At 42.3% G+C, this 18,904-nt stretch overlaps 2 protein-coding genes across 2 annotated transcripts in view; one reads left to right on the top strand and one right to left on the bottom strand.

Annotated features, from left to right (window-relative positions):
- Positions 1-18,904, top strand: part of bcl6b (BCL6B transcription repressor) — a 220,277-nt gene that overhangs the window by 135,960 nt on the left and 65,413 nt on the right. The gene's annotated exons all lie outside the window — the stretch shown is intronic.
- LOC306914249 (active breakpoint cluster region-related protein) lies at positions 1,868-18,174 on the bottom strand (the record flags this gene model as incomplete). Its single annotated transcript, XM_079491239.1, has 22 exons — positions 1,868-1,975; positions 2,222-2,363; positions 3,371-3,476; positions 4,461-4,595; positions 5,215-5,354; positions 6,061-6,227; positions 6,827-6,928; positions 7,729-7,826; positions 7,985-8,059; positions 8,183-8,278; positions 9,505-9,580; positions 9,825-9,947; positions 10,385-10,541; positions 11,910-12,031; positions 13,078-13,215; positions 14,170-14,222; positions 14,521-14,575; positions 14,718-14,825; positions 15,296-15,610; positions 16,683-16,787; positions 17,424-17,536; positions 18,123-18,174. The coding sequence occupies 22 exons, from the start codon at positions 18,172-18,174 to the stop codon at positions 1,868-1,870; spliced, it is 2,586 nt and encodes an 861-aa protein (XP_079347365.1).

Below are 18,904 nucleotides of genomic sequence, written 5' to 3' on the forward strand. Positions count from 1 at the left end.
CCCCTGACCTTTTCTTTTTTTTCCTTTTACAACATCTGTGGCCTTGACAGGTTCAACCCCACACTGCCCTCTGTAGCTCCAAGTCCAAGTTCATCAACAAATCTGCACGCACGCACGCACACACACACACACACACACACACACACACACACACACACACACACACACACACACACACACACACACACACACACACACACACACACACACACACACACACACACACACACACACACACCCTCTTGCAAGATATAATTAAGCAAAAGTATTTTACGTGTCATGCTTGTTCAAATATTTTATTTTTGTTTTTCAACATCAACAAAGGCTCCAGCAGCAAGTTAACGGGTTGCTCAAGAAACAAAACCTTCAATATATTAATTCATATTTCTTAACTAGGCTATTGTATAACATTTTAAAGTTGGAATGCGGTGATCCCCCCCCCCCCCCCCCCCCTAAAACATCAGGTACTATGATTATACTAAGAGAAAGATTTAAGGAAAGAAAGTACAGAAAGTGTTAAAATGATGTTTTTATGTGACCACACCCACCAGTTCATTAAGTATGCCTGGTTTTCCTGAACTGAAGCCTCACCCACAGCTGTTGTTGTATGATAAAGGAGGGAGGAGTTAGGGGAGGGGTTGATATTGTGATGTCAGTAATTTGGTGTATTTCGATTAGGCCTTTTGACTCAAAGGCTTTCAGCTTTCAGGAACAAACCAAAAATACACAGGGAAGACATATTTCAATATTCTAACCACACATGGGGGTCTATAATTAGAGTAATGTTAACTCCATAGACACATACAAATCAGAAAAGGTACAAAACTCACGGCAATGCATCTTTAACCCTAGCAGCACACCAAACATGTTTTTGTTACACCATCACTAAACACGGGTATATTTTACCCAATGTAAAATATTCCATAAAGAATATTTCTCATCAAAATATATTGAAGTACAGCAATACATGGTAACTTGAGGTACTTTTCTTTAATAGGGGGGGCCCTATCATAGGGAGGCAAAATCGATGAAAGATTTGCATATTATTTTAAAAATATATATATATAAAAAGGAAATGGAGCTGGGAACTTCTCTTTCCGTCCACCCGTCCCATTCCTGGGACATGTGAGAAGGAAAACAAAAAAGTCCATTGTGGGTGTATGGGATTTTTTTCTCTATCACACACTCACTAAACATGGGTGAAATTCACCGAACAGGCAGGGAAACAAACCTACCTTCTATGATGTCACTGAGCATCATGAAGGTGGGTGCTGGGTGGGTCTTTCAGTACCTTCATGATGGGCTGAAAGACCCATCATGACCCATCACTCAGACATGAGCAACATTATGAAAATTACAAAAATATAATAGTCTATTTGAGAGTTTGTATGCCGAGTCAGAGAAATTCATGTGTGTACTGTGTGAAAGATATAGGCTTCTGAAGGGATAGAGTTTCCATGTTCCTCTTCTCAATTCCCTGTGGGAATCCCCATGTCACATTCAGCCTATATAAATAGTAAGACAAACTAGGCAGGAGCTGATAACTCTTGTTTTAGAGAAGTGAAATCTGATTTGAAACTTTACTTTGTAGTGAATTAAACTAACCCGTTCTATTTTTCTAGTTATGGTATATGCACAGCATAAATAATAACAAGTGATGCACAGGTTGATACAAAAATAAAATAAAAATATCCTTAATAAATATCTCTATTGGGGCTCAGCCAGTCAGAGCACAGATACACCTATAGGTTGAGTCTTTATTGTCTAAATATATATATTCACAGTGAATGACATGTTTTACATGCTCTTTACATACAGCGGTTTTTATGACCAACCCTAACTTACTTCCAGGAGTTGCGTGGTGGTCTCACAAGTGGGTGGTCTCATCCTCATCCTCTGAGTCTGTGTTGTGTAGGAGTGACGACTGTGCTGCCGGTAGGCAGTTACATTGCAAGAAGAATTGAACCACTTGGACCTATAAAAAGAAAGAGAAAGAGAAATTGAGAGTTATTCCCAAACATAACCTCATTAAAACTATCCATAAACCTAACCTTAGTTATTCCTAAACATAACCTCAGTAAAACTATGTGTAAACCTAACCTTAGTTATTCCTAAACATAACCTCAGTAAAACGATGCGAAAAAACCTAAACGTATTTCTAACCATTATCTTAAACTAAGTAAAACGAATACAAGAACTAGGCTGGCCCCATCACTCCTACCTGCACCACCACCTCCTGGGAAATATCCACAACAGGTCCGCAGTAACCAAGGCTGACCACAGGAGGGCGTACAAGGCTGGGACCAAACACAGTACCCAGGTTCATCAGAGACATCTTATTCACCTCCGCTTTCATTGAGATCCTGGAGAATGTTGAATAAATGATACACAAGGTCACAAACTGCAGTGGTACTGTACATCCAAAACGGTGTATATAATGTTTGGTTGTGAAAGAAAATGGTGAATACAGCAACTCTCTGTGGTTTGATTTATGCTTTACTTGTTTTTTCTCTTGGTGTACAGCACTTTGGTCAGCCTTGGCTGTTTTTAAATGTGCTCTATAAATAAAATTGACTTGACTTAAGTTATATAGCACATGGAGACGGGCTATACTTTTCAGTGAAACCTATGGCAGTTAGAATGTCACATTAGCATAAAGTAAGGTGAGTTCATTGTCCAGGCACCATCACTTATCTTTAAAGGTCACAAATTAATTTCACAGTCAGAATCTCACAAATGTGAAAATGGCCGATCTACAAGCTCCCAACATGTTGCATGGTGACACATTGTGAGCTAGTATGCTACAGTAGATCTGCTATTTTAACTATATATATATATGAATGATACATTTAAATGCCCAAAAGGTCCTTGGGATGGAAAAATCGGATGGACTCATGCAGGTAAATGACCATAGAAACATGAGTTTTTCTGAAAACTGTATAGGATTTAGAAGACATTTTGTACAATGGGTCTCAGGTCTTATAATGGGTGAAAGGGATTTAAAGTGAGTAGTAATAATCAATATTAATGAACAGTGATATAGTAGATTGACTGTAAATGACCCGGCCTCACAGTGCACGACCCACCCTGTCGATCTCTCTTCTATTCTTTCTTCCTATTCCCCCTCTACCCCCCCCCCCCCCCTCTCCCCCGACACGGTCGAGGCAGATGGCCGCCCACCCTAGAGTCGGGTTCTGCCTGACGTTTCTTCCTAAAGGGGAGTTTTTCGTTACCATTGTCGCAATATTGCTTGCTCTGGGTGGATCTTTGTTGGTTGTAAAGTGTCTTGAGACAACTTGTTGTGATTTAACACTTTAATAAAATTGAATTGAATTGAATTGAATTGTGTGATGCATGCTGCTGCTCAGACCGTTGCAGGTGATGCAGGAGGTAGAGGAAGGTGTGTTGGTTCACGTGAGGACAGGACTGAAGCAGAGACAGCATGGAGACCAGCCTGGAGTCAACGTCCTGGATGTCTGAGGGAATACACATGTTTATAGGATAGCACAATATAAGAAAGAGGCAAGTAAGTAAGTAAGTAAGTAGCCTTGCCGAGCCATGAGGCCCATCTCCTGTTTCTGTAGCATGAGGCAGCTTGATGTACAAGTACACCCCCTGGACATGACGCTAGTATGTCGCAGGGACTTACCCAATCCAACCCTTGAGTGTCAAGCAGGGAGGCACTGGGTCCCATTTTTACAGTCTTTGGTATGACCCGGCCGGGGATTGAACCCCGACCTCCCAGTCTCCGGGCGGACACTCTAACCACAAGGCCACTGAGTTGGTAAATTACTTGGCAAGTAAGTAAGTAGTAAGTAAATTTCATTTTATAAAGCACCTTTCTTAAGGTTACAAAGTGCTGTACAATGAACACAATAAAATCAATCAAAATTACAACAGGACAGTGTACAACAACAAGCAATAAGAACACATTATCAAGAAGGTCAAATAAAATCGGGAAAATGTTTACGAAATAAAAACGTTTTGAGCTTGTGGATCTGCTATTTTCCCAATCTTTATCTATTTAGTCAGGCTTTAGTTCCGACACACCAAAGGTCCGACAGTCATTAGATCGACAACCTACCCCAAATCCTAATCTAACCCTAACCCCAAGCACGACGCAACGCATGTCGGACCAACGCATGTCGGACCAACGCATGTCGGACCAACGCATGTCGGGAGCGACGGGTGATTTCCGCATGTCGGACCTTTGGTGTGTCGGATAAGCGTGCGCACCCCCCAATGCAATCTGGGAACTCATCGTCAAAAATGTTTTTCCTTTGAATTTCTTGAGAGATTAAACAAAATGGAATGCTTCAACTCCTTAAATGAAGTGCTTGTCAGGGTGGGGGGAGTGGGTCCCCAGCTGAAATCGTATTTCCGGAGGTCGCGGCCTGAAAAGTTTGGGAACCCTTGGTTTCTAGTATGTTTGCGTGCGTGCGTGTGTGCGTGCGTGTTACCCAGTGCAGTGGCCAGGCTCTGGAACAGGCAGGTAGGCACGACAGAATCAGGCAGCTCTCTGAAGTACAGCTTGAGAACACCTGAGACCGCATTGATGTCTGCACTTCTCAGCCTGGACACTGCGTCATGCAAGTCTGTATATGATGGACAATTAATTTAGTCTCCATGCAAGCACATCACCATAGGGGTGCAACAGCTAATCAAACTAATTGATTTAATCTGTTATGAAAACATTATCGATAATGGATCAAAGTCAAAGTCGTACTGTGTCACACACAGTGACAGTGCCCGTGGCATACTTCATACGTATGTGTCCCTGTTATGCCCATACTGTATATGGACTTCTTTGTCAGGCATGCCCAAATATGGAGTCTATGCAGACGTCAGAATGATGTCAGAACAGGCCAGCTCCATATATGGACACTGGGAAGGGGCCCTGTCCAGAGCCCGGGCAGAGGCCTTTTTGGGGCGGTTCTGGACAACCGTGGGTCCGACCGACTCGACACCGGGCACTGCACCCCCTGTGGTGGGTGGAACGCGTGTGTCGAATTTGAGTTACGTGGATTACAGATGTATAGACGTAGCCTACGTACAGTGACTTGGTGCATAAAAAGATATCACTGTAGGATATGATCCGTCTCACAAACACAACACTGTTACCTGTGTATTTTGCAGATTATAGGATTTAGATGTGTCTCACAGAATAATACGGTTCAAATTTCTACCAATCTGCAAATGTCGACAGGGCCTTACTGGTGTTGAAGGCAGCCTTGAGGCTGTTGATGTCACTGGCTGCTCCTGAGACCCTGTAGATGCCCACCTCTTCCATGCCTCTCCTCTCCACCTCCTCTGCACAGCATCGCACCACATGGGGGACCAGCACGCCATCCTGTCTGGAGGAGGACCATGCACATTTAATCAAACTAATCCATTTACTAATCTACAAGCTCACAACAATATTTTACATTGATTTTTAAGCCAGCACCATTCAGAATACCTACAGATAATACTATGAGAAAAGAATCACACCTAACCACATGGACTTTATGTGCTGGGCTATTTCTGCACTCCATTCTCATCACACTTGCTATAGCTTCCTATTTTCACACCCCACTTGCTATACAAATCACATCCTCAAACGTAAGCTCTCGGACAGACAACGGAAGGAAATCAAGCAGTTCCACTTTTTTTTAACCAGTTAAACCCGATACACTTCATTGACTGCCGTCCAATATTTTTTTTGTATCTATGTTTGAGACATCTAATTGAGGCAGAGCTGGGAGACTACATGGGAGAGCAAACAAACAGTACAGAGAGAGATCAGGACTGAGCTGGATCCAAGGATGGAAAGAGCCGAGTTGGCTTTGTCCGAGGCTTTAAAGGTCTTTAAATAAATACTTTTTGAAACGTCTATGGAAAAATGAATGGGAAATTCTTCTTGTGACCTCGTCGTTCTGAAAGGGGGCGGGACTGCGACACTCTATACCTCTCATGACATTACAGTGTTGTGAGCTTGTAGATCTACTATTTTCACTGAATGTTCACCTAATTCATAGTTCATGTGGTTTGATATATTGGCCTCTCAGAAAGGGAACTTACTGTGCCACAACTTCAATCGGGACACAAAAGACAGGCAGCTGCTGTGCGGGTGTGGAACTGGGTGATTCTAATGGGTGGGGGCAGAACTTCAGGGACACCATCACCTCCACCAGGCCCAGGGATAGCGTCTGTTTCCTCCATCTCTTGTTGAGGGCTGTGGCTTCCAGCTGATGGAGATTATGTGCATACTTAGACATGAGGTACAGTACATTTGGACAAATATACAGGACAAGTACAGTACATTCATACTGGGTCTTGTGAGGTACGGATAACTTGCTTGGGATTGCTTCCATATCGTCACTGTCGGCTCGAAAACCTTGTATGTCCACAACTGTTACTTTTCAGGAAATAAAAAATAAAAAATCTGTGTTCCAATGGATCCAATGTAGTAATTTAGTTACACATTCTTGTTAATACTTTAAAAAAAATTATAAAGGAGAGCGCCCAGGATTTCATTACAGCCATAGGCATTTGGCAGTGGGTGAAAAAATGGGTTACAAAATCGTGGGATAAAAATTATGAAAAGAACAAAAGGACATAAAAAGATGAAAAAGTCACACACACACACACACACACACACACACACACACACACACACACACACACACACACACACACACACACACACACACACACACACACACACACACACACACACACACACACACACACACACACACACACACACACACACACACACACACACACGTCAATAACTCTCAGTAACCAGTCTCTGCTACTGCTAGAGTTCCTAAATATACTGTACCTTTACAGAAGCTTTACCAAGGATCATGTCTTCTCCACTGTCCACCTGCCTCACACACACCAGCCTCAGGTTCTGTGCTCCATCTACCTGGAAGGAGAACTCCTGCATGGACAAAAGAAAAGACGTATGTAATAAAACTGTATTGATGGAACTAGTACTATACATACAACTAAATTAATTGGCCATAGTGGGATTATTAAAGTTGTTTTTCAATTATATAAGAATAAACTAGCATAAACCCGAACACTTCTTTGCATGGAATTTAGTGACAGAAAGCTTATATATTGTGTAGCTCATAAAATCTACGGTGGATTTTTATGAAACAAAAACCTTGACATATAACCCAAGCCATACAGCTGCAATATTGATGAGTTTAACATTGTTTAATAGAATTGGTTTCAATGACTGGGTTTTCAAGGGTTGGTATTGCAATTTAGATGCCAGATTGGATTATATTATCCAATTTTCTTCCGGCTAGGTTAGCTAAATAGAATCCTGTAGGCAGTTATTGGTGGGAGCCTTAAGGATAGCTATAGTTATTTTTGTTATTTCTGTTATATTTTTATTTTGTAATGTCTGGGACGAGTCAGTGTTGAAGGGTAACCTTGTGTGTTATGTGTATTGCGGGAAGGAGGACAAGCAGACTTTAACTTTCCCACATATACCATTTATATTAGAGACTGTTGCATTTTAATCTGACTAAATCTTAAACTGCTTTTGTGGGAAATTGTTGAATAAACTTGACCCTCTTGATGTGTCGGCCTCCGATTCTGGTCATTCTGAGCCCTATTTGAGGACCCTATAATTCCCTTGTTCAGTTACATTGTCTGGTATAAATCTACAGTGTTTGTAGGATCCCTCACTCCTGCATAGGTTTTGACCCGATTGTTTCATTGTCTGACCTGATCCCAGCAGGGTCTTAGGCTCTGGACTGAAGAATGGGTCTGTGCCTCTCTCTCATAGAAGTCATAGCCATCCACCTCCACACATACATACACACCTGAGAAAGAGAGAGAGAGAGAGAGAGAGAGAGAGAGAGGAGGAGGAGGAGGGGAGGGGGGGGGGGGGTGAGGCAGGGGGCAAAGCCAAGGTTGTGAAGTAGTAAACAGAAGTAATGATGATGATTGCTTTTTGGACAGGATAGAAACTTCAACTTACAGGCTGGTTGTTGCAGCCCACAGGCAGAATGGATGGCTACAGTCAGAGTCCCACACAACGTCTCCACGCCAGAACCTGTGTGTGTGTGTGTGTGTGACAGATAAGAGAAGTATTGAAGATGCCCTGATGTGACAGGTTGAAATCAGCACAGTGTGTCCCAGACACAGGATGTGAATGTGCAGAGAGAGAGGCTGTCACCAGTGTTTGAGCTGTTCAGCGGTGGCTGCTGGGTCATCCTCAGTTTCACACAGGAGTTGGTGAGGGTGAGCAGATCAGGAGGGACCATTTCTACGTCTGACAAACGGCACATGGCAAAACGTGTTGCAGCATTGGTACACATTTATTTTCTATAGATAGTTTGCAATTGCATATGTTGATTACTTATTCACATAATGCTTTATTTAGATTCAATATGCAGGTGCCTTATAGAGCGTCGCAGTCCCGCCTCCTACCCTGGACCAGGAAATGATTCTCCGTTCATTTTCCTCATAGACATTTCAGAAAGTATTTATTTAAAGACGTTTACGCCGCGGACAAAGCCAACTCGAGTCGTGACAAATCATGACAACAAACACAATTTTTTGGGCCGAACAAATAATTAGAAAGAAGAAAAAAACGGAAGGTTACAACACTTTTTTTGTTGTTTTTCTTCTTTGTAATTATTTGTTTGGTCCAAAATATTGTTTGTGTTGTCATGAGTTGTCACGACTCGAGTTGGCTTTGTCCGCGGCGTAACCGTCTTTAAATAAATACTTTAAGAAATGTCTATGGGAAAAATGCATTGGGTTTCATTTCCTGGTCCAGGGTAGGAGGCGGGACTGCGAAGCTCTATACCGCCGGCATCCAAACAACATTCAGTTGATCTTTATCACCGTTTCGTGGATTTGCAGGCAATAAAATGCATTCCCGCTGCAGACATCACTCATTGATCGTGACAGGCATTCATAGTTATACGTGCTTACTGTTTTATGGCTAACATCTGTAGGTTCTCCCTCGTGTTTTCTAACAAAGATGGTTTTATTGTGACAAGATCGTGAACACATGTAGTACACAGCAAGATCCGGAGTATTATATCAATATCACCGTCCATTTTTACCGTGTATGTGCTTATCAGAGGGTTAAAAAGTAATGGCTGAACAGTCCTCACTGAATCCAATTTGCTCAACTTTTATGCACTGTACAAAGTGTTTATTTAAATCATTCTGTCCATCTAAATCGAGTCCATTTGTACACAGTTGTGTACAGTTGTCAGTTGTATAGCGTAAATTAAACTTGAGTTCCTTTCTCATGATTGCTCCTTCAGACAAAGACCACACGCATGATTATTTATTTTTTTTGTCAACGTTTTGTAGTTATTGTCAGCAAGATCCTTATTAGCTTGAAGAATTACTCCGTTTTAACCTTTTGTGATTGTTTATGTTTGATTTTCTGTTTTTAACTAGGCAGCACTCTGATATTCTTTGTGAATGGAAAGTGCAATGCAAATAAAATGCAATGGGATTCATAAAGCTGACACTTACTGTCTCTGGTGAGCTTGTGGATAGTTCCTCTCCACTCTTCCAGCTCATAGAGGGAGGAGAGTAGGAAAGAGTGACTCTGGAGCAAGACAAGGGGGGGAAACTAATTTGACTTTGTCTTTTACCTGTTAGGCCTATATACTGTATGTCCATCAACAAAAAGGAGAGTAATGCAGTGAAATGGTATGATACGTTTTATATTATTATTATATTATATAAATGTGTGTGTGTGTGTGTGTGTGTGTGTGTGTGTGTGTGTGTGTGTGTGTGTGTGTGTGTGTGTGTGTGTGTGTGTGTGTGTGTGTGTGTGTGTGCATGCGTACTTTGCCACTGGGACTGTGCAGCTCCAGACGGTGGACAGGGGCGTGAGTGAGAAGTATCAATTCCATCTGCTCCAGTTTCTTCCTGCTGCGATCCAGCTGACGAACTATTCGCTTGCTGTCTCCCTACACACACACACACACACACACACACACACACGCACACACACACACACACACACACACACACACACACACACACACACACACACACACACACACACACACACACACACACACACACACACACACACACACACACACACACAATTTAAACCCTCTACTTAAAGCGAATCTGAGTTGCAACTGTACTTGGTCTACAAGCTCATAACACGTCGCAGCACATTGTGAGCTTCTAGATCTGCTATTTTCGGTAAACAATCCCACCAGTATGAGGATGCTGTGGTTCAAGTGGTTCATATTTGACTCCATAATATAAATAATTGGACTCCTTCAAATCTCTTCAAATTCAGTCAACCACACACACACACACACACACACACACACACACACACACACACACACACACACACACACACACACACACACACACACACACACACCATGTGCGGTCGTAGCTGTTGTCGGAGCAGGTACATCTTGGACCTGATGCTGAGCAGACGGAGCTGGGTGTGAGGGGGTCGCTGAGGCTCTGTTCTCCAGTTCACTCGCAGGTTGGCCAGTGGCATGTACCAGCAGAACCTGTACTGGCTGTGCTTACTGCGTGAAAAGACATACTCAGTATCAGCACATCAAGCTCCCTTTAATCCCATTAAGACCAGCATGAGGCCGATTCTACAAATGACTTCTAATTCTCACACACATTTTCGAGATCTTTTTTAAATATTCAAAAATAGCAGATACTGGATTACTCATGTTTCTACCATAAGACCTGATTTTGTATAGTTTCAGTTAAACCTGTTTAACCTGTATATGCACCTGTTTGAGGTACTTATGTATTATGAATGATCATTAATAGAGAAGAGAGGCAGACATCTCCCCTTGTGTGTATTGTACGTATATTGTCTTGTTTTGTTTTCGGTTGTATGTATTGTCAATTGTCAGTCGTTTCGTTTTCATGTATGTTTGATTAAAATTCAATAAAACGTAAATTAAAAAAATAAAATAAAATAGCAGATACAATGTACGAGTTTGTTGATCTGCTGTTTTTGAGTAGCCAACGCTAAAATCTAAAATGACACAGATGCTTTCCCGGTTTTAGTGGGTTTTAATAATAATAGATATTTAGAGTTCAACACAAATTAATGACCCTCAAATTGTAGTGAATCCAGCAGAATGTATATGAGACCACACTTACTATCTTGAGATGACAGACATGATGCTCTGATTTTATTTTGTACCCATTTTTCGCCCCAATTTAGTCGTTATGCCAATTGATTCCTCCCCAGTGGTATCCTACTGGGTCGTCTGCCAGCGAGGAGCCCCCCCTCCGTCCTACCCCTCCCGCACAACACTATACCTGCTGATAGGTGAGGACAACCTAGAGAGGTGCTGCCACCACCGCCTGTAGGAGTTTGTGCAGTGACATCCCTTCCCTTCTTCCCTGTACACGGGCCAATTATGTTTGTATACATTCGCCGAAGCTAGAAGCACCACTGTATAGATTTGAACCCCAAGATGCTATATATCGAGATGCTCTATATATATATATATATATATATATATATATATATATATACATTTTTTCTTTTTCTTTTTTTTTATCGTTTTTTTATTGGGGTCAGGTAAACGGCACATAGTATATGGCAAGAAAATCTTTCGTTTTTAAAACATCAGAAAGCATCACAGACAAACAAACGTAAAAGCAGCAACGTACACCCCCCCCCCAAAGAAACAAGCACAACAGGACAAAGAATAAAATGATATTTTATGAGCGGTTGTTGGAGGTGGTTTGCTTATTCTCTCCCACTGAGAGATTTAGGTTGAAGCTATACCTAAAAGTGCAATATCTCTCCCCTTACACTTCTCATTCGTCTACTACTATTAGTATTAGGTAATCTAACATAGTATGATATCTACAGTAAAATGTTCATTATGTCTTCACGTTGTGGCCTCCCATGCACTCACCATTTGGCCGCAGCCTTCAGCTTGGCACACAGCAGCAGGTCTGTGTAGAGGAAGAGGTGACGCAAGTTCCTCACTCCCTCACACTCGTCCACCACAAAGCTGTCACGCATCAACTGCCGTCTCTGGGTCGCATGCGTACATGCGCGCACACACACACACACACACGCACGCACGCACGCACGCACGCACGCACGCACGCACGCACGCACGCACACACACACGCACACACACACACACAACAAACACAACAAAACACATTGTACTATCAATAGTAAAATACAGAGTTAATCGTTAGGATATTATGGCATGGCTTATGTATGCATCACCTCACACTTTTGTTGTGCTTGTGCATGGCTGTTAGTGAGCAGGAAACCAAACATCCTGATGTTTCTCTCATTGGACGACATAGTGTAGCATACCAGTTTTTTTTAGCGGTGCCTAACCGCTCCAATGACTGGCCGCGTGTGTATGTCTGCCTGAGTCTGTGTACAATATGTACGTCGGTCTGTCTGTCCGAGTACGAGGCCTCAACAGCTGCAATACCGCTGGCAGCCAGCCAGCGGTGTTGTTGAGCAGCCTGTACCGCTTAGTTCACACGGGTGTGATTTTTGAGCGGTGCTAGCCGCTCCCAACAGTGATGGAGTGTGTGTGTATGTCTGTTTGAGCATGACCTATTGACCCCTAGTGAGTATAGTAAGGGGGGGGGGGTCTTTACAACCCTCCTGCAACAAAAACTGTGCTGGACTCCTGATTGGGACAAACACACACACAGACAGAGAGGCCAGGGAGGAGGGCTTTCACAATCTTGAGTGGGGGTGTCTCTCACCCGTACAGTACAGTAGTACAGTACAGTACAGTACGTATAGTTGCACCGCTCACTTCACACAGGTGTGATTTTAATCTAGACTAGAGGTGGATATGTCTGAGTCATAGTGACGTCCCTATATGGGCGTATCGAGTTTGTTTATGCTTCCGCCGAGTCAGAGTTTCTCTTTCCACCTTTCTTGAAACTGCAATGATGCAGCTTGTACGACAAAGACTTTCATCCACTTTCTTACACCTGTCACGGTCAACCTGTGATGTGACAGTATAGTTCAGTAGAGCGCAGTAATTTCAGCTCATTATGTCTGTGCGTATGTGCGTAGGTGACGTGCACTCTCACTCTCACCATGCCGTGACTGAGCGTGACCTCTCGTTTGCATTGTGAGCCTTCGTTGACCCCAGACAGGAAGCCGTGAGACAGCCTCAGAACTTCCTGTAACAGAGGGTGATCACTGTGTTCCCCAGGTGTTGTCTTCAGAAGCTCCTGGAGAGAGAAGGAAGTGATTAGAGTCAGTCTCGGAGTACGTGACTTTGGCGACACACAAGCAACGCCCTAGTGCAGTGGTCCTCAACCAGTGTTCCGGGGACCACCAGTGGTCCTTGAAGCGGTTCCAGGTGGTCCCCAACTAAATGATGGAGAGTTGGTCACCAAAATGGACCCTTATAGATCTTCAACTCTTGAGAGCGTAAAATTAAACATTTCATTTTACGTTAAGAGTTAAATTATTGTTAAACAATCTGCATTACTTAATTCACAAGAAGTCTACACAATTAGAGAATGTAGAAGAATTGTTATTTTGATCAACGGCAACAAAATATTCTTTCGTTTCGGGTCTGAGAGGCTAAATCTCATCAAATGGTGGTCCTGTGGCTCAAATGCAGAATAAATAATGGGCCTTGAAATGAAAAGGGTTTAAAACCACTGCCCTAATGCAGCATTCCCTGTCTGCAAAGAGTGGAGAGATGGAGAGGAAGGAAATGGAGCAAGGAAAACCAAGAGGAGATCAAGGAAACAAGCTATAGGGTTAGGGGGGAGAAGCTGTGTTGAAATTGGAAGAGGCAAAAGAGAGGGGAGATTAGGCTGATGCTTAATTTATTATATAGTTTATGTACCTTGTTAGTTGTTGCGCATTGAAAATAGCCGATCTACAATGTGAGCTTGTGGATCGCTATGTTTGGGCCGCAACACCACTGTGCCACTAAGTAGTGCTTAACTCATACTCGGTCATAATATGAATGCAATAACAAAATGACTGTTTCTTTTCACTGTACATTTGGTATTGAGTATTGCTGTCCTACGTCCTACTATGGAGCATAAATCAAGCTATAGGCAGAGGAAAGGAAAACCAATGAGGAGTGTATTCATTGGAGACTTTGAGGTAAATGCACAGATTATGCAGACATCAATTCTAGTTGGAATCATTGAGACAGTTCTCACATGCAGCACCAGTGTAGTCTTGGTGATTTTCTCCAAAGGCTTATACAGGAGAGCTGGAGAAACACAGAACATCACATTTTAATACAAATGCATTCTTTCACCTTCCCAATATTCATTTATTTTAAGTAATATTTGTATTATTTTCGTATTACTATCGCTTTTCTACTGTGGATAGTTTTGTTTTGCAATTGTGTTTGCATTTGAAGGGTATAAGCCAGGTCTCCTTACTACCGTAAACCTCTTTGTAAATCCTATACTACACAAACTTGATTTAACAATGTTCCGTTTAACTAAAAACAAACAACGTTTGTTAGCCTACTGGTAACAATGTTACCAGTAGGCTATACATACCTTCAAATGTGTATTTCAACCTAACCTTGTCTGGGCCATTTTTAGACATCATGCTCTGAAAATGAACATGCAAACATGAGACGTGTGTCATCATAATGGTGTGTGTAATAAACAATGAGTGAGAAGAACACATACAGTAAAGGCTCATTCTTGACGTATAAAATTATGAGTGTTCATTCTTCTACATTTCATGTTACCTGGGCTAGTGTTCTGAAACGATGATCGCACTGCATGCATTTACGAACAATTTCCACAGCCTTCTCATAGTTATCGATGAAGCCACGATACACACATATCTGGCTGACCTGGGAAACAACATATGAGAGGAGATGAAGTTCGCAAACAACATGACAGCATCATCCCAGAATAGTTGAGTGAACATCATATGTAGGGGGGCTGGGTGGTGGGGGGGTAGGCGGAGACTAGTGGGGTGAGGCTCAAATGTCTAATAAACCTCTCCCTATATATACCTGTATACACAAATATCTGTTTATACTGTCAGTGGTTTGTCCAGACCAAACCAATGACTGATTCTGGAACGTCAATGTCTGTGACAGTGATTAGTACATTTACACACAGCAATGTTTCCAGTTCCTTTTTATTTGATTGGACTGTGATTCTCTAAAAGGAAATGAAGATGCTTTTGTTCATCTTGAAACCAGATTTATTTTTTGTTCTTCCAGCAACGGTTTGATACCAGTACTATAACTTGCCTTTTTCAAAAACAAACTTTTGATACCAGTATTATATACTAATACTACAGTATATATCTTACCATTTTCAAATATAGGTCTCCCACCGTAAGCTCAAAACCTCCATGCCTCACTCGGAGTTGGTAACCATTTCCGGAACCAGTCTCTCTCTCTGGGCATGAGTTCTCGTGAGGCCCCATCATGTCTGAGTGTGTCTCACTCCCAGTGCCAGGACCAGGCTCTGTGTGCGTGTGGGCCTCCAGGCGGGCTCTTAGGCCTTCATAGAAGCACTGGTGCAGGTCCCTGAGCTCTGGTACCTGGTAGAACACTGTCTGAACCTCTTGGCTGGACAGAACCGGCTGGGAGGTTCCTGCTGAGGCTCGCAGGGCTTTCAGAGGCTGGAGAGGGAAACAGGGAATCAGAAACTTGTAAACATTTTCTTTTTCTTTTTTACAATAACGATGGATGATGATGGGAGGGGAAGAGTGTTTACGGTCTACCGCCAGTTAGAGAAATGGAGAACATAAATAAGAAATGAGAAATGATCATTGAAGGTTGGAGTTCCATGAGTCACAAAAGAATTGATGATTGTTGCTCAATTACTATTACTTGCGTGTCTATTCATATCCTACAGAGTGTCCAGTTCCATCCTGAAAAACTGTTCTTCCCTCTACGTATTGACTTAACTTGAATTGATTTTAAGTAATTTCACTCTATTCAATAACTTCATGAGAAGCAAACATGAAGGGGAACTAGCATGCTTCTAGTATAATCACATTTAAAATGGTATAAGTAGCGAGTTTATGGCTATTTGGCGGGTTTGGAACAGGATCTTGTTTTGTATTTTTACAGATAAGGAACTAAGCCCAATAGAGAACTAGAGATTTACCAGATGGGGTCATTGAACACAGACAGCCCTGTGCTCACATTACGTGACACAATGCTGACCACATGCACACTCATGCATGTGCAAGGTGTTAGACCAATAATAAAATATGATTTTCCGGTGCATTTTTATATCTACAGTATTACGCCAATTGCAGTCAGCATGTTTTAAAACTTTGTTTTTGTAGAACATTAGCCGGGAACACCTCTGTGTGTAGTTATTGCTATAGCCTATGCAGTATAGTAGCAAGCAACATATATATATATATTTTTTTTTAATAAAGATTTACATTTTTCAGAATTTAGGGTTTTAAGGTCTTTTGCACAGAGGTACATTTTATTTTTTGCACAGAAAAGGATTGTTAGACAGCACTGCAGGCTGCAGGCATGTCTTCTTTTTACTTTCCACTTTGTGTCTGCCTGACACAAATGAACCCAGAGAACAGACAGCAAAATCTTGCAAATTATACAAATTATATAAACTAAACCAAACCTTTATGTTTATGAGAGTGTGTGAATGTGTAGGAAAACATAACCAAAATGATAACAATGTGTGTGTGTGCATACGCATGTTATGTTAGTTACCATCAACAATATATCCAGTTCATTCAGGTACAGCTCCTCGCTCCCTAGGATTCTCTTGAGAACCACCAGCCTCTTCTCCAGCAGTTCCTCTGGGCTACGCAAGGTCTGCATCAGACATTCACAAAAAACTCAACACACCTCCACACAAAATATAATATGTTGACATACTGTATATAAATAGCCATCGGCATTGTGAAAGCCAGGACTGGGTGAATTTCAACATGCAAGATGCAAACAGACAAAGACTGATGGGCGATTTGGGTGCAATAAAACAAAACATACACTAGAACAAAACCAGAAGGAAATGTAAATATATTTACTTTGTCTTTGAACAGTTTAACAGTTGAGGTCAGGGACGGATTAACCCCCACAAGGGCCCCTGGGCCGGTCATTTTTGCAGGGCCCCCATAGCGCGCGTGCACGCAACATTTTTGTGTTTTTATCATGCTTTTGACCTAAATTTAACTAAATCAATGGCCATTGGAGGACCCCAGGAGTCCTTTTCAGGGCGTCAAACCTAGTACTGCGCGGTCCAATTTCCCCGAAGGGCCCCTGAGAGCCAAGGGCCCCTGGGCCACGGCCCCACTGGCCCAATGGCTAATTTGTCCCTGGTTGAGGTGCAAACACTTGTTGAACGTGTGTTTTATCTTAAGGTAGATAATTATAAGCAAGTGACTGGGTTTCTAAACAACTGTGACAGCGGTAGGGGTAGGGAAGACACGCCATGGCGTGGTGACTCACAGGGCTGTCAGGGAAGTCCATGCTCTCTGTTTGGAGAGGGGACAGGAGACACGCTACTGAATCCTCATGAAACACATCCTCCTCCAAGATATCAGACCCTGTATGAACTTCAACTGACACAAACACACGCACACGCACACGCGCGCACACACACACACACACACACACACACACACACACACACACACACACACACACACACACACACACACACACACACACACACACACACACACACACACACACACACAGTAAAATCCTCACTTTCATGTAACTGTAAGTGTGTAAAATTGCATCCTTTTGGGTCCATTTTGACACCCAGTTAAATGAACCCTGCACATAGTCTGTTAGTAGAGAGCATGCATATTTACATAGACGCAGAGTAACAACAGCTGAGGATGAATTTGCTGAAGGTAATGACACGCTTATGTGCCATTAAACTGTCAACACAGAATATCAATATCAGGTAAATGTCGGAAGTTATATACACACTGTCACACTTAACACAATTAGTTCATTTGTAAAATAGGATGTGTGTAGCATTTTGGAAGTAAGGTTTTAAAATATACACACAGTAAAATCTGTTAGTTTAACTCTCTGGGAGTGTAAAAATTCCCCCACCTTACTATGTACGAACTTCTCTCTTTCTCTCTTGTATGCCTCTTTGTCTTTCTCTAACACAAACGTACACACACTCACCTGGTATCTGCTGTGACAGCAGATAATCCACAGCCTCCTGATACACATCCATTGTTAGTTTAGGTGCGTTCTCTCCAATGTAGTGTGTAAGGAGGACTGGAGGCAAACAAGGTACAAGTTAACATATGAACAAATACACCCCCGCACGCACACACACACACACACACACACACACACACATCACACACGACTGGTGTTAGCCAAAACTTCCTGTTTCTGTAATGACACAAAAAGGGACAATTATGACATCCTTTCTGTGTGAAACGCTGAGCAATAAGTAGGGTAACCTGTATGCAACTGCAGACTTCTATTGCGAAACATATTTTTGACAAAAAATAAGGAATAATATTGCATTGCATTGATGTTGATACATACATGAGTTAGGGTTTAATTTTGCCATCCATGGCTCTGATACTACTCACTTGAGAGATCAAGGAGTGATCTATCCCCTTTCGGCACCCTCGGTTACCTTTTCTGTATTTTGGACGGCAGGGGCCCCGAAAGGGGCTAGGAGTGATCAATGACCAGAAGACCCCCAGAGGGTACTACAGCCAACAGGTGGGGCAAAATACCACCTGACTGCTAGGACAAGGAGGTGCTACAGACAGTCACAGTACTTGAGTGTACCTGGACTGGACTGCATATATAACTGCATATAATTTGGGTTTGAAATAAAATAGCCTACCTGAGTTGAAGTTCTGAATTGGTAATTTGGTACTACTACTACTACTACTAAACCACTCATCACTCTGCCTAATTTAGGTTCTAATTTATTCAATAAT

Source organism: Electrona antarctica (assembly GCF_951216825.1).
Source record: "Electrona antarctica genome assembly, chromosome: 21".
In the NCBI taxonomy this organism is placed as follows: domain Eukaryota; kingdom Metazoa; phylum Chordata; class Actinopteri; order Myctophiformes; family Myctophidae; genus Electrona; species Electrona antarctica.